At 52.2% G+C, this 13,315-nt stretch overlaps 1 protein-coding gene across 1 annotated transcript in view; it reads left to right on the top strand.

The window, feature by feature from the left end:
• The window catches only part of Pygb (glycogen phosphorylase B), a 44,196-nt gene that overhangs the window by 19,546 nt on the left and 11,335 nt on the right, over positions 1–13,315 (top strand). The window contains exons 4-14 of the mRNA XM_041670564.1: positions 1,368–1,471; positions 3,867–3,998; positions 4,346–4,457; positions 4,868–4,950; positions 5,996–6,139; positions 6,636–6,728; positions 7,858–8,004; positions 8,846–9,009; positions 9,839–9,953; positions 10,909–11,010; positions 11,744–11,891. Coding sequence (XP_041526498.1) covers positions 1,368–1,471; positions 3,867–3,998; positions 4,346–4,457; positions 4,868–4,950; positions 5,996–6,139; positions 6,636–6,728; positions 7,858–8,004; positions 8,846–9,009; positions 9,839–9,953; positions 10,909–11,010; positions 11,744–11,891 — 1,344 coding nt within the window. The remainder of the gene's footprint in view (positions 1–1,367; positions 1,472–3,866; positions 3,999–4,345; positions 4,458–4,867; positions 4,951–5,995; positions 6,140–6,635; positions 6,729–7,857; positions 8,005–8,845; positions 9,010–9,838; positions 9,954–10,908; positions 11,011–11,743; positions 11,892–13,315) is intronic.

Genomic DNA, 13,315 nt, shown 5'->3' with positions numbered 1-13,315 from the left:
CCCCCATGTTCTTTCCCAGCCTTGCAACAGTCTAGCGAACCCATTCTAATCTCAGGTGTCCCCTCTCTGCCTTGGCTCCCATTGCATGTTCTCGGATACCAGGCACCTTGTCACCTGCTCTGTATGGCCCGAACCTGAATGGCCTCCTTCTTCCTGTCCAGTCTCTTCTTTGACCTGGTGTGAGTCCGTGTGGCTTGATTGATCTGTTTTATCCCCAGAAGAATGAGTCTAGCACGGGAGTCCAGGCCTTGCTCGTTGCTCTCCCTTGCAGGAGTCTGCATTTGGTGAATTCGACATGCATTTTATCTGCTAGTGTTCTCCGGAGCACCCTTCCTATTTTCTCTCTTGCTTCCTTTCTCCTTCCTTAGTCCCATCCCCCTCTCTAAAGCTGGTGATACCTTACATATGTCTGACAAGCACTGTAGCCCCAATATCTACCTCAGCCCCCCTTTTAAAGCTAGAAAGTGCTTTTTGGTCTTTTTGTTTGCTTGTTTGGAGAAGAGGTCTCACTGTATAGCCTTGACTGGCCTGGAACCCACTATGTAGACTAGACAAGCCTTGAATTCACAGAGATCTACCTTTCTCTGCCCCCTGAATGCTGGGATTAAAGGCATGCACCACCTCCCTAGCCTAAGCTTCTTTCTACATTTTTTTTATTCAAAACACTGTTTTTATTTTATCTCTTTCTCAGGAAGTTTCTTAAAATTTTGAAAATTTAACTTTATGTGTATGAATGTTCTACCTGCATTGCATGGATGGATGTACATGGCATGCATGCCTGGTACCTGTAGAGGGCAGAAGAAGGAGGGCATCAGATCCCTGGAACTGGGATTAAGGATAGTCGTAAACCTTCATATGGGTGATAGAAAGTGAACCTGGCTTCTCTGCAAAACCAGCCAGTGCTCTCAACTGCTGAGCCACCCCTCCAGCTCCTCAGGAGGTTTTTAACTAAAACAAAACAAGAGCTCCATTTGGGGACCTGCTGCTGCAGCTCCCATTGGAACCCTAGAGGCACTGTGGGCGTTGGCCATAGGGTGTACATCAGCAGCTCCATTTCTGTGCCTGATTCCCATGGATAGAGTCATATGTGCCCTGCTGTCAGAGCTGTCGATTTAGAGGACACAGAAGTCAACTTTATCATTTGCAAGCAGGCTGCCAGTGAGGGGACTTAGCCATGATCTCTGGCATTCCTCACTTTTGCCCTGTTTTGGGGTGAGGGGGACTGAAGTGTACCCTTTTGTGAAAACTGAGGTTGCTATGGTTATCACTGGTTCCCTGACAACTCCCTGGCCAAATCCCAGTGGAACCTTGGTATCCCACACTGTGAGTTCTGGTGATGATCTGTGATTTTTGGTTGGATTTTTCAGCCTGCTTTCTTGACTCAATGGCCACCCTGGGTCTAGCTGCCTATGGCTATGGAATCCGCTATGAATTTGGGATTTTCAACCAGAAAATTGTCAATGGCTGGCAGGTGAGTGAGCTTAGGTGTCTCCATTGTTTTCCGGTCCCCGTTCACACATGGAAGTGAGTGTGCACTCTTGGAGTTCATCTGGCTGTGCTCCACACTCTCTGGAGAGAGCTAGCCAGTTCTTAGCGTAGCACAACAGGAAGCAGCCGGCTCTGGCTAGGCTGAAGCTGTGTGAGTCCTTGGCAAACAGCTTTGTGGGGACAGGGAAGTCATGTGGGAGGCAACACAGGTTCATCTGAGCCTCAGAAGACCCCAGACAGGCACAGCAACAGTGGTGGCCAGGACACCGTGAGCTGTGTGCCAGTGTCCTGGGATCCTTGTATTTGGGGTGAGGGTATTGTGGCTGGGGTTGATCCACTGAAACAGTTTGATAACTAGAGAAGCAAAGCCAGGTATGGTGACTTGTGTCTTTAATTCCAGTCCTCCAAGAGGCCAGAGACAGGATTACCATAGATTTGAGTCCAGTCTGGTCCACTTTTTGAGTTCTAGGCCAGCTAGGCCTCCATAGCAGGACCCCGTCTCAAAACAATAGGCTTGATTAGAATGAAAGCAGTTATCATAGCTTGGGTTCCCACCCTCCACCTTCACTCCCAGCACCACTGAGGCAGAGGTTGGATAGCAACAAGGGACAGGCAGGGCTGTGGCCTGTGGCACTCTCTGGAAGGATTGAGCAGAATGACCTGAGAGTGGGCCTGCTGCTGCCTGCATTTGGGCAGGTCGCTGACTTTGGGACTACTCTGCAGGGTTACCCCAGCCGTGGTACGGGAAGTTTTCAGTGGCGGACCGGGGACTGCTGCCCTAGGGTCAAAGGCAGGACTAATCACCATGCGTGGAAGAGTCTTGTTGGGAATAAAGAGATGCATGGTGACTGACTCCGTGTTGGCCCTGTGTCACCTTCCTGAACACCCTAGAGAGTCTTCTGTGCAGAGGAGGCAGCGTCACTGGCTGAGTTCTTGCCTTCCTGCACAAAGCCTCCAAGCTCAATCCCCAGCGCTTTATAAAGTGGCCCTGGAGCCTTGGGCAGGGGAAACAAAAGGAGTAGGAGTTCAAGATCACCCTCAGCTACTTACTGAATTTGAGGTCAACACGGGCTACGTGAGACTGTCTCGAAACAAACCTTCAGAGTCACATGTTGGGACCACTTGTTTAATTCAAATGAAAAACACTTAGTTGGCTCAAGCTTTTCTATTCCCGGTGGGAGTGGGATTTGCATAGTCACTGATCTAGGTGTGGGGAAATAGCTGATTTGAGGATGGGATGTCCAAACAGCAGCATCCTCTAGAGCAGGGGTTCTCTACTGTATTACAGGCTGTGGCCCTTGAATACAGTTCCTCATGCTGTGGTGCCCCCCAAACATAAAATTATTTCATTGCTACTTCATAATTGTAGTTTTGCTGCTGTTATGAGTGGCAATATAAATATTTGATATGCAGGATATCTGATATGTGAAACCCCAAAGGGGTCAATTGACGAGCCACGCGTCGAGAGCCACTACTGCCCTAGTGAGATGTGTTCGGACATTCCCATGGGGTACCTCCCAGGCCACAGCTCCTCTGGGTGCACAGATTTTGCTCTGTGACTTTGGGGCTTGCCCTAACTCCCCCTTCACATCGAATTTCTGTGATGACAGGAGTGTGCCACCATGCCTAACTCTGCACTGTGACTGTCCTTTTTTTATCCGAGGTAATTTTTTTCCCAACTTCCATCTGTGTGTGTGTGTGTTTGTGTGTGTGGTGTGTGCATGTGTGTGTGCATGTTTTTCGGCATATGTGTGTGCATGCAAGTAGTTCCAACCATCTGGATCTGGGGATCTGAACTCAGCAAGCACTTTAACTGCTGAGCCATCTCCCTGGCCGCCTCCTCTCCTTAGTAGCATCTCTGGAGGTCTAACGTCATTTTTGGCAGGCTCACAGTTGGGAAGCTGGCCTTCCTCACTATCTCCAGAACACTTACCCATTTATCATTGTGACTAGTGTCCGACAGTTATGAACCCTCTGTCTTCTGTCCTGTGAGTCTGCTTGCTCTAGACAGTTGCTTTAAGTGGAGTCATTCAGTTTGTGGTGTGTGTGTGTGTGTGTGTGTGTGTGTGTGTGTGTGTCTGTCTGCCTGTTTTCTTTCACTTCTACCAGCATTTTTTTTCAAGATTCACCCATAGGGCAAGGGTATCAGTCCTTCACTGGAGTGATTTTTAGCGTCTTTTTATGTAGTGTCTTTTTCTGAATAGTGTAGGACTCTAACTTTAGTGTGTGTGGCCTGACTGGGTTGGAACTTTTGACTAGGTGTTTCGGTGCCAGGCACGGGGCGATCTCTGCATTTTGCATGCCCAGGCCAAGAGCTGGGTTGGCTTATTAATATTATCGCCTCCATACTGAGAGCTTCCTTCACGGCTGCCCCCTAGGTTGAGGAAGCTGATGACTGGCTGCGTTATGGGAACCCGTGGGAGAAAGCGCGGCCTGAGTACATGCTGCCTGTGCACTTCTACGGGAGAGTGGAACACACCCCTGATGGCGTCCTGTGGCTGGACACACAGGTATGGCAGCCCTGCCCAGGGACACACTGCTGTCGAGAGAGAGGGCTACCCTGAGTGTGGGCCTTTGTTATCACCTGGACTTCATTTGGGGGAGTCGGGGGGCATGCTGCTTCCTTGGAGGTCTTAAAGTAAAGCCTAAGAAAGGGATTATTCTTGTACATATATTAATATTTGCACTTTGGCGAGTATTCTGACAGGTGAGTGTGTTCTGCAGGAGGGAGAAGATAGGAGCATGGGAGCAGATGGGGTCAGAGACTGGGGAGCTCGAGCTGTCCTGCCAGGGAATGGTGGCTGGGCAGGAAGGGGACTTTGCTGACCCAGCCCTACGTGTGCTTTCTTATGGTCAGGTGGTACTTGCCATGCCCTATGACACCCCAGTGCCTGGGTATAAGAACAACACGGTCAACACCATGAGGCTCTGGTCTGCCAAGGCGCCCAATGACTTCAAGCTGAAGGACTGTGAGTTCCCACCGCGGCTCCTATGCGCTTGTCTGTTTAGATGTTTATCCAAACACTGGGCCCTCACCACTCCTGCCCCTATGTTTACACTCTCTGCTCGGGTGGGGTGTCTTGTGAAGTGTGTGACCCTTACAGTCCCCCTGTAAGACGTAGGAAGGTGGACAGGATGCCAGGCCCCAGCCAGCCAGGTCATGTCTCCCAGAAAAGACCCGGGGGGGAGGGGGGAGTTGGTAACGTGCAGTGGGAATGAGGCTCAGAGAGAGTGGAGGGGGCTGCTCTGTTCTGATGAGACAAGGATGGCAGGGACCCCTCCCCCACCAGGAAGCTGCCGGGCAGCTGCAGCAGCCTTCCTTGCAGAGACCCTCAGGCCTGTGCAGAGGCTGCACTGACTGAGCTCTGTCTCTTCTTAGTCAATGTTGGGGACTACATCGAAGCTGTCCTGGACAGAAACTTGGCTGAGAACATCTCCAGGGTCCTGTATCCCAATGATAACGTAAGTGGCTAGCATGACTCTCTTTAAAGTGCAGACATGTAAGCTGGAGACCTATGTGTACATGGGGTGGTAGCCCCCCATCTTGGCAGCAATGCCTGGACATGTTTACCACATGCCTGTCACATGCAAGGTGGTGGTCACAGCTGGATTCTCTGCTCGCACCTGGGACTAGTGTCTGGTGGCTTGTTACTGTCAGAGGAACCCTGGAAGAGACATAGCTCAGTGAAAGACCCTATTTAGCATGTCCAAGGCCCTGGGCTCAGTCCCCAACACCAAAAGTAAATCACCAGAATTGGCCTATCTTGATTGGTTGTGCACTCTTTAAAAGTGGAATTTTTCTTTTCTCAAAGTAATCTGTGCACGTGGTAGCAGGGGTCAGTGCAGGAGGTCTGTGCATGTGGTAGCAGGGGTCAGTGCAGGAGGTCTGTGCACGTGGTAGCAGGGGACCATGCAGGATGTCTGTGCACGTGGTAGCAGAGGACCAGTGCAGGGGGTCTGTGCTCGTGGTAGTAGGGGACCATGCAGGGGGTCTGTGCACGTGGTAGCAGGGAACCAGTGCAGGGGGTCTGTGCACGTGGTAGCAGAGGACCAGTGCAGGGGGTCTGTGCTCGTGGTAACAGGGGTCAGTGCAGGGGGTCTGTGCATGTGGTAACAGGGGACTAGTGAAACCAAATGCTCCTGGCATTGGAAACTGGTTACATTCCAGAACTTCAAGTGTGGGGTGTCTCCTGATGTCTGAATTGAGAACTGGTTCTGAGTAGCTATGGCACTCCTCATAGCTAGGCTTGACTCTCTCACTGATAGACCAGATAACTTATAACTAGGTGACCCTGTGCTGAAGGAGTACATGCAGGCCTTGCTGTCAGGCAGACTGGTTTTGACCATGTAATCCTCCATTCTGTCATCTTAAGGAAAGCACCTGACCTGGCCTTCTAGAAGGATAAGCACAGGAGATAGGGGCGAGCAAATGCAGGGCCCCTCCAGCCCATCAGAGTCTTGGGGTTACTGTGTTGGTGTTGGGTGCCACAGCAGTGCTGTTTTGCAGTTCTTTGAGGGGAAGGAGCTGCGGCTGAAGCAGGAGTACTTTGTGGTGGCTGCCACCCTCCAGGACATCATTCGAAGGTTCAAGTCCTCCAGGTTCGGCTGCCGAGACCCAGTGAGAACCAGTTTCGAGACGTTCCCAGACAAGGTGTGTAAAAGGATTCATTGTCATAGGCATGGGTCCTCCTTAGGCTTCTGAGATTTCTTCCTTGTGTTGGGGAGGGGCAGGAAGAAGATAGCAGTGTGCCCTGAGTCTCAGGGTCTCTTCCAAAGACAGTGCAGCCCTGGTGCATAGGAGAGGAAGGAAGGTCACTGGGAAAGGCTCCGGATGCATGTGACAGGCTCATGGTAACAATCCTAAACAAAGCTGTCCCATCTGAGTGAGGGGACAGTGGCCTGAAGTCCCTTCTCCATCTGCTCAGAGCATAGCTGCTCTAGGGACACGTCTGTCCACAGGTTGCAGCTACGTGAGGGGACAGTTGACCGCAGGTCACAGGTATCTGCCAGGCCAGCAGCACCCTCCTGGCTCCTCTAAGTTCTTGGGCTCCCCCAGAGTGCATTCCTAGGCTGGTTTCTTCCCACCCTGGTTCACCACTTCCGGTGCCAAGGGTGAGACAACTGAACAGCACCCTCCTGAACTCTAGGTAGCCATCCAGCTGAATGATACCCACCCCGCCCTCTCCATTCCTGAGCTCATGCGGATCCTGGTGGATGTGGAGAAGGTAGACTGGGATAAGGTGAGTGTGGGAAGGGAAAGGCGGTGTCCTGCTTGGACCTGGGTTGGGTGATAGCGTCCTTGGTCGGTCTCAAGCTGTGAGACACGTGGCGTTTATGGACTGAGCTAGTTCCAGGAAGTAGGGACTTTTTCCCAGCCTCAGGAGAGTTGGGGATTCACCTTTGAGAGTGTCAAGGCCCTGGAGAGAGGGTCTGGTTCCAGGAGATGGATGCCCTGAGGGAGAGATGCACAGTGAGGCCAGGGTGACAGAAGAGGAAACTAGGACAGAGACCCTAGGGGTCTTGTACACATCTCCCCCCTTGAAGTTCGGCCAGGTACGGCAGTTCACGCCTTAATCCCAGCACCTGGGAGGCAGAGGCAGATGGATCTCCATGAATATGAGGTCAACCTGGTCTACATAGTGAGTTCCTGGGCAGCCTTGGATACATAGTGATACACTGTTTCAACAACACAACAAAACAACCTAGAAGTGTTAAACTTTCAGAAATGTAAGAGTTGCCGGGCGGTGGCGGTACCTACCTGTCACTGAGCACTCAGGAAGTTGAAGCAGGAAGGTAGTAAGTTCAAACCCAGCCTGGGCTACATAGTGAGGAAGAAGTCAGAAAGTCTGCAGTGTTCATATCTGAGGACTGTCTAGAGGCTCAGTTTCCTTGATCCTCATCTTTGGTACAGCAGCATCTTCTTGACTGAGCTTTAACTAAATCACCAGAAAACCATTAGGCAGTTTTCAGACACCAGAGGCCCTCTCTGACTTGACGGTCTACACTCCCCTTGAGACTCTACACTGGGGGGGGGGGCAGGCCACATGGTAAGCAGTGCCCCCTGCACTGTGGGTGTTACAGACAGTTTAAAGGAAACTAGCAAAAACTGCTCCATTGTCTTAGTTCATCGACCACAGAGATATTACAAAGGAGAAATTCAGAGGTAATTGTCAGAGAGTAGGTTCAGGGAATAGGGTCTGTCGTATGTATTTGCGTGTGTGGGATGTGAAAACTGAGTGGTCAGTGTGTCAGTGTGGTGCCTAGCCTGGGCTGATCGCATGCCTGGGGTGCAGAGAGCAGGGATGGGGTGAGGGCCTTCCCTCATGGCTCCAGTGTGTCCCTGTGACATCTGCTGTTCTCGATGGGTAGGCCTGGGAGATCACCAAGAAAACCTGCGCGTACACCAACCACACCGTGCTGCCTGAGGCCTTGGAGCGCTGGCCAGTGTCCATGTTTGAGAAGCTGCTGCCCCGGCACCTGGACATCATCTACGCCATCAACCAGAGGCACCTGGATGTGAGCATGGGCGGGGGATAGAGATTGGACAACAGCACACGACAGCTCCACCACACTGGCCTCATCCTGCTTGGCAGAGGAGGAGCTATTTTACTTTGAGGACTAAGGACTGTCCCTGGCAGAGTTCCTACTTGACCTGTGAGACCTCTGTGCTGTATATGGGAAGTGTGAATGCAGATCTTTTTAAAAGGTCCATTCTGAGCAGGCTATATAAGTCTGAGTGTCTTTCCTGGGCTGCACTGGAGCTGTCCTGAGAGCTCCAGGAAATTCAGAAACAGACCCTGCTATTCTGTATTACCCACAGAGAGGATGGTACTTGAGTAGCAGAATCTCTGATTTGGGCTAATTGTCCTGCCTTTGCATGTGTGTAGTACCGGGGATGAATCCAGGTCCTTGTGTTTGCTGTGCTATCATTCATTCTGTCACTGGGCCATATCCCAGCCTTTTTGTGACTTCTTCAGCCTTTTGAGGAAAGCACAACTGTCCCCCTAATGAAAGTATAGCTTAATGCTGCTCAGGTCAACAGGGGCCATGGCCTAGCTCTCCCGTCATGAACTGGAATACACTCTCCTACACCACTGGTGTCCCGACTGCCTCAGAATGAGCTCTATTGGTCCCAGGGCCTCCTCTGGGTGAAATGTGCAATTCAGAGCACAGCATCTGAGATGGGTTTGGGCGAAGACGCCGGGATAAGTGGCTAGTTTCAAGGGCACGGCTGTTCAGGGCTAGATGGCGCAGCTACCTGATTGGAAGCAGTGGCTCCTCCTGCAGGCATGGTGGCTGCTCCGGGGCGCTGGGGAGCACCTCAGCTGCTGTCTCTGACGTGTGTTCTTGGCTCCAGCACGTGGCCGCCCTGTTTCCTGGGGATGTGGACCGCTTGAGGAGGATGTCTGTGATCGAGGAGGGGGACTGCAAGAGAATCAACATGGCACACCTGTGTGTGATTGGGTCCCATGCCGTGAACGGGGTAGCGAGGATTCACTCCGAGATTGTGAAGCAGTCTGTGTGAGTGAGGGGCTCTTCACCAAGCCTGAGTGGGGGGAGAGGGGAGAGCTCCTCTTTGATCTCCAGCCCAACTTGGATTTGTCCACTACACACACCATGACCAAGGTGTAGCATATAGCCACTGAGTCACTTTTGGACATGACGAAGGTGCCCAAAGCCCCCATCACATCACGTCTCAGTAGTTCACAGGAAGTGACTTGGTGACGTTGCAGAGGAATCTTTCCTTGCTGCCAGTAGTCGCTCCTCCTGTGCTCCTGCCCTCTTGAAGCGGCTGGTTAGGGCATCTGCTGCCGTCGGGTAATGTGGATGCCCCACATGGGGCTGAGTGTGTGGGTCCAGCCGACGAGTAGGTGGGGAGTGTGATGCAACAGAAATTTCTTCCCCCCACTCTTTCACCGGTGTGCTGAATACCTACCACAGTTGCCAGTCTAGCAGCATCGTGGGTAAAGGGCCCTCAGCCACATCAACCCATGTGGAAGTCCTCCTGTGTCCTGGAGCTCGGCCCAGCCCTTTGTGTATTCCTCCCGACACCCAGCTTCTGAGCTGGGTGTCTTCTCAGCCCTGTAGCCTGCTCAGTCTCCACTTCTCGTGACCCTGACTGTTCATTGTAGATCTGTATGGAGACAGCCAGGTCCTAACACCTAGGACATGATAGTCACACAAGCTGCAGCCATTATGGTGGCTGTCACTTGCTGCTTCTGTGTGGCTGTTCCAGCTTGCAGTGGCAGCACATCCTCCTTGTGCTTTAGAAAGTCAAGTGGCTGACAGTTCCGGTCTCACCCGGTTTATACCAGCCTTTGTGACAAGTCCCTGCTTTCTGTGTTCGCAGGTTTAAGGACTTTTATGAATTAGAGCCAGAGAAGTTCCAGAACAAGACCAATGGGATCACACCCCGACGGTGGCTGTTACTGTGCAACCCAGGGCTGGCGGACATCATCGTGGAGGTGAGTCCTGGCCACACTCTGTGTCCTGGGAGATACCAGGCCAAAGTCAGAAAAGGAGCAGCGGGCGCAATCAGACGCTGAGGCTGACCCCCGGAGAAGCTCACCAGGCTTTTCTCAGAGTGGCTGTTGAACTGCTAGGGCTATTCCTTTCATGTCCAGCAGTGGCCCTGGCACATGGGCAGCAGAGACCCCACAGCACACCATGATGGCCCAGCTCTGGCTATGCGCCAGCTCAAAAGCTAGCCTGGGCTTCAGGAAGGCCTGGGATGTAGCTGAGTGGCAGCCACCAGCCTGAGCGGACCAGATGAGGCTGTACCCCTAGCGTCTTGTGTCCCTCATCACAGCTTTCATGTGTGAGCCCCTGTGCTGCAGTCAGGACCGCAGAGGATGCGGGAGGCCTTGAGGGGCACAGTGCCCTGAGCCTGGAAAAGACAGTCCACTTGGAACTGTGGGCGTGGGGTGCAGGGGTTCTCTGAAAAAGCCAGGCAAGTCTGCAGGAGCTTCTCTGGGGACAGATCTGATACAGTACCCATGTCCCCAAGGGGTGTGGAAGCCAGTGCAGTGTTCATACAGCTCCAGGCCTCTTGTGGGGAGAGGCTGGGAAGACCCCTTGTGGGAGGCAGACAGCAAGAAGACTCTTAAGGGGATGTGTTGGAAATGATTGTTGCTATGGTACTGAGAAGACAGCCTCTATTCATGGTGGTGGAGGTTGGGAGGCAGAATTGTTCTGCTGGCCCCAGGCATCACCTGTGATAGGGTGTCTCACGCAGGAGCCACCTGGAAGTGGCTGGCGAGGCTTGTGAGTTTGTTGTGTCCTAGTGGCATGAGAAGGGGTGGCATGAGGGCCCAGAGGCCAGGCAGATACAAGGAAAGTAGGTGAAGGGTGGCAGATGGAGGGACACGCTTCATGATGGCTGAGGCATGGTGAGGACAACTCGTGTGTCCTATTAACCAGAGAATCGGGGAAGGCTTCCTGACCGATCTGAGCCAACTGAAGAAGCTGCTGTCACTGGTGGATGACGAGGCCTTCATCAGAGATATAGCCAAGATCAAGCAGGTAGGCGTCCATGGCTTGCAGTCTGCCTCCTTTGTGCTCAGCACCTGGGACTTGGGTAGGCACCCAGGAGCCAGGGTCAGGACCCATTTATCTTCAGGGTCATGGAGCAAGTGGGCAAATGCAGCCCTGCCACGTGAACCTTCACCTCACACTGCTCCTCCATCAGCAACAAGTGGAGACGCCTCTGGAAGTCACTGCCAGGGGCATTCCAGTTTCTTCTGGGAGAGCTGAGGTTGTGGCCTCTATAGACCCTGGCTGGGTCACAGGCACCTCCAGTTCAACAGGAACTAGGAAAGTCCCTCTGTGGTGGTATCTGGCAGGGGTGTTGGTATCAGCATTTGGGGCAGCAGAAAGTTGTGCCTTGGGTGCCTAACCATGGTAGCGCTGAGTTTCCAAGGCCCTCCCGCCAGCCCCTTGTCACCACTGCACCTCACTCCCAGCAACCCTCTTGCTTTTTGTGCCTGCAGAACACACTTGTGGCTCCCTTTATTCTGTTCACTTTTCTCTGCATAGCTCCCAGGTTTGTACTTGTCCCCAGTTTCTCATTTATTTGTGTGGCCAGCACATCCGTCTTCATTGTAATCCATATTTCCCTGCTCCCCACTCTGTTAATGCAGTCTCTGGCCCCAGCTCCCGTCTCTAAGCCCCCATGCTGGTTTCTGGAGAACCATGGGCCTGGGAGAGCTTGCAGGCAGTTCCCGTGCCTGTATAGCCAGCATCTTCCGTTTCTCAGGAAAACAAGCTGAAGTTCTCTGCCCTGCTTGAGAAGGAGTACAAGGTGAAGATCAACCCGGCTTCCATGTTTGACGTGCACGTGAAGAGGATCCATGAGTACAAGCGGCAGCTGCTCAACTGCCTGCACATCATCACCCTGTACAACCGTGAGTCCCAGGGCCCCACTGCTACCACGGCCTCCCTCCCTCTAGAGCCCAGGCAGCCCGGGACTCGATCCTCAACCCCTGCCTTTTATACATAGGCGTGTGGGTGTGTGGGAGAGAGAGAGAGAGAGAGAGAGAGAGAGAGAGAGAGAGAGGGAGAAGATAAATTCCTTTTGAGCCACAGCTGGGTTTTCTAAGAGCTCAGTGTTGGAGCCTGAGGTTGGGAAACCTCAGGACTGAAACACAAGGCCCATGGTTGTTTTGTTTTGCTTTTTTTTTTTTTTTTTTTGTGGAGGCCAAGAATGGTCTGTACAGGTAGAGCTTTGAAGAGTTCCCAGGCAAGGTCTTACACTCATTTTAGTTTTTGTTTTAAGTTTATTATATCTCTAATGAATTTTGTCTTGTTTGGAAAGACTGAACTTATTAGAGCCGCCATGTGGGTGCCGAGAACCCAGGCCCCTCTGTAGGAGCAGCAAGTTCTGCTGACTGCTGAGCCGTCTTTCCAGCCCTGCTCTCTGGTTCTCTTCATCATGTAAACAGCTCTGTCTTTGCTGTGTCTTGGTGCTTGAGCCTGCAGACCGCTGCTTCCTAGAGCTGGGGAAGAGCTGGATGCCCAGGAGGATGCTGTAGGAGGTTCCTCTGCCAGGGCAGTTTTCTGCCTCTCCTCCTGGTCTGAGGCATGTTTCCTTAGCCTTGTGGGTGGTCCAGCGGAGGTCTGGCCCACCCTGAAGCAGAGTCTTAGATTTCTGAGACCCTGGCGTCTTCCACCACCTGTTGTCCTTGATAGAAGTTACTAAGTAACTGAAGTTTGCTTGGTGTCTACTTCGGTAGTTTTGGTGAAGATGTTATTTGTGGGTTTGTTTTTTTGTTTTGTTTTGTTTTAAACGTAGAGAAAGGATCTTGCTATATTGTTGCCCAGGATGTCCCTGAACTCCTGTACTTAAAAAAAAAAGAAAAATCCTTTCTCAGTGTTCCAAATGTCTGGCCTGCAGGCGCGACCACCTGCCTAGCCTCCTTTTTTAACTGTTTTTCTTCATGTTATTCTGCCTGATTCCCTGAAGTGGGGGGTTTAGAAGTAAAATAGCCATGTTCCCACAGAACTGAAGGTAACCCCACTCCTTAGCTTTGCCTACTGAATGGCTGTGGGGGTTCCTGTTGTCGACACCTTCACCCTGACTGAAATGTGTAAATGGATGGGTATGAACCGGCCACTGTGGCTTGGTCCTCTGACCAGATCTCCACAGGAAAGCGTCAGGTGCGAGCCTCTCAGCCACGAAGTGACCTCTGTGGCAAAGTCCTTGAGAGAATCAGCTTCCAAGGGGGAAAGGCTGTTTCAGCTCACGGTTGGGCTCATGGTTTCAGGCTTTGGTCCCTGGGCTCAGGAGTAGCACAGTATCTCACAGTGGGAACACACAAAGAGGCCTGCT

The sequence above is a fragment of the Microtus oregoni genome, unplaced genomic scaffold (genome assembly GCF_018167655.1).
Source record: "Microtus oregoni isolate MIOR12 unplaced genomic scaffold, Mior012 000020F_ref0000438, whole genome shotgun sequence".
Taxonomy (NCBI): Eukaryota; Metazoa; Chordata; class Mammalia; order Rodentia; family Cricetidae; genus Microtus; species Microtus oregoni.
The sequence above is the reverse complement of the archived record's forward strand: the minus strand, read 5'-3'. Positions and strand labels throughout refer to the sequence as shown.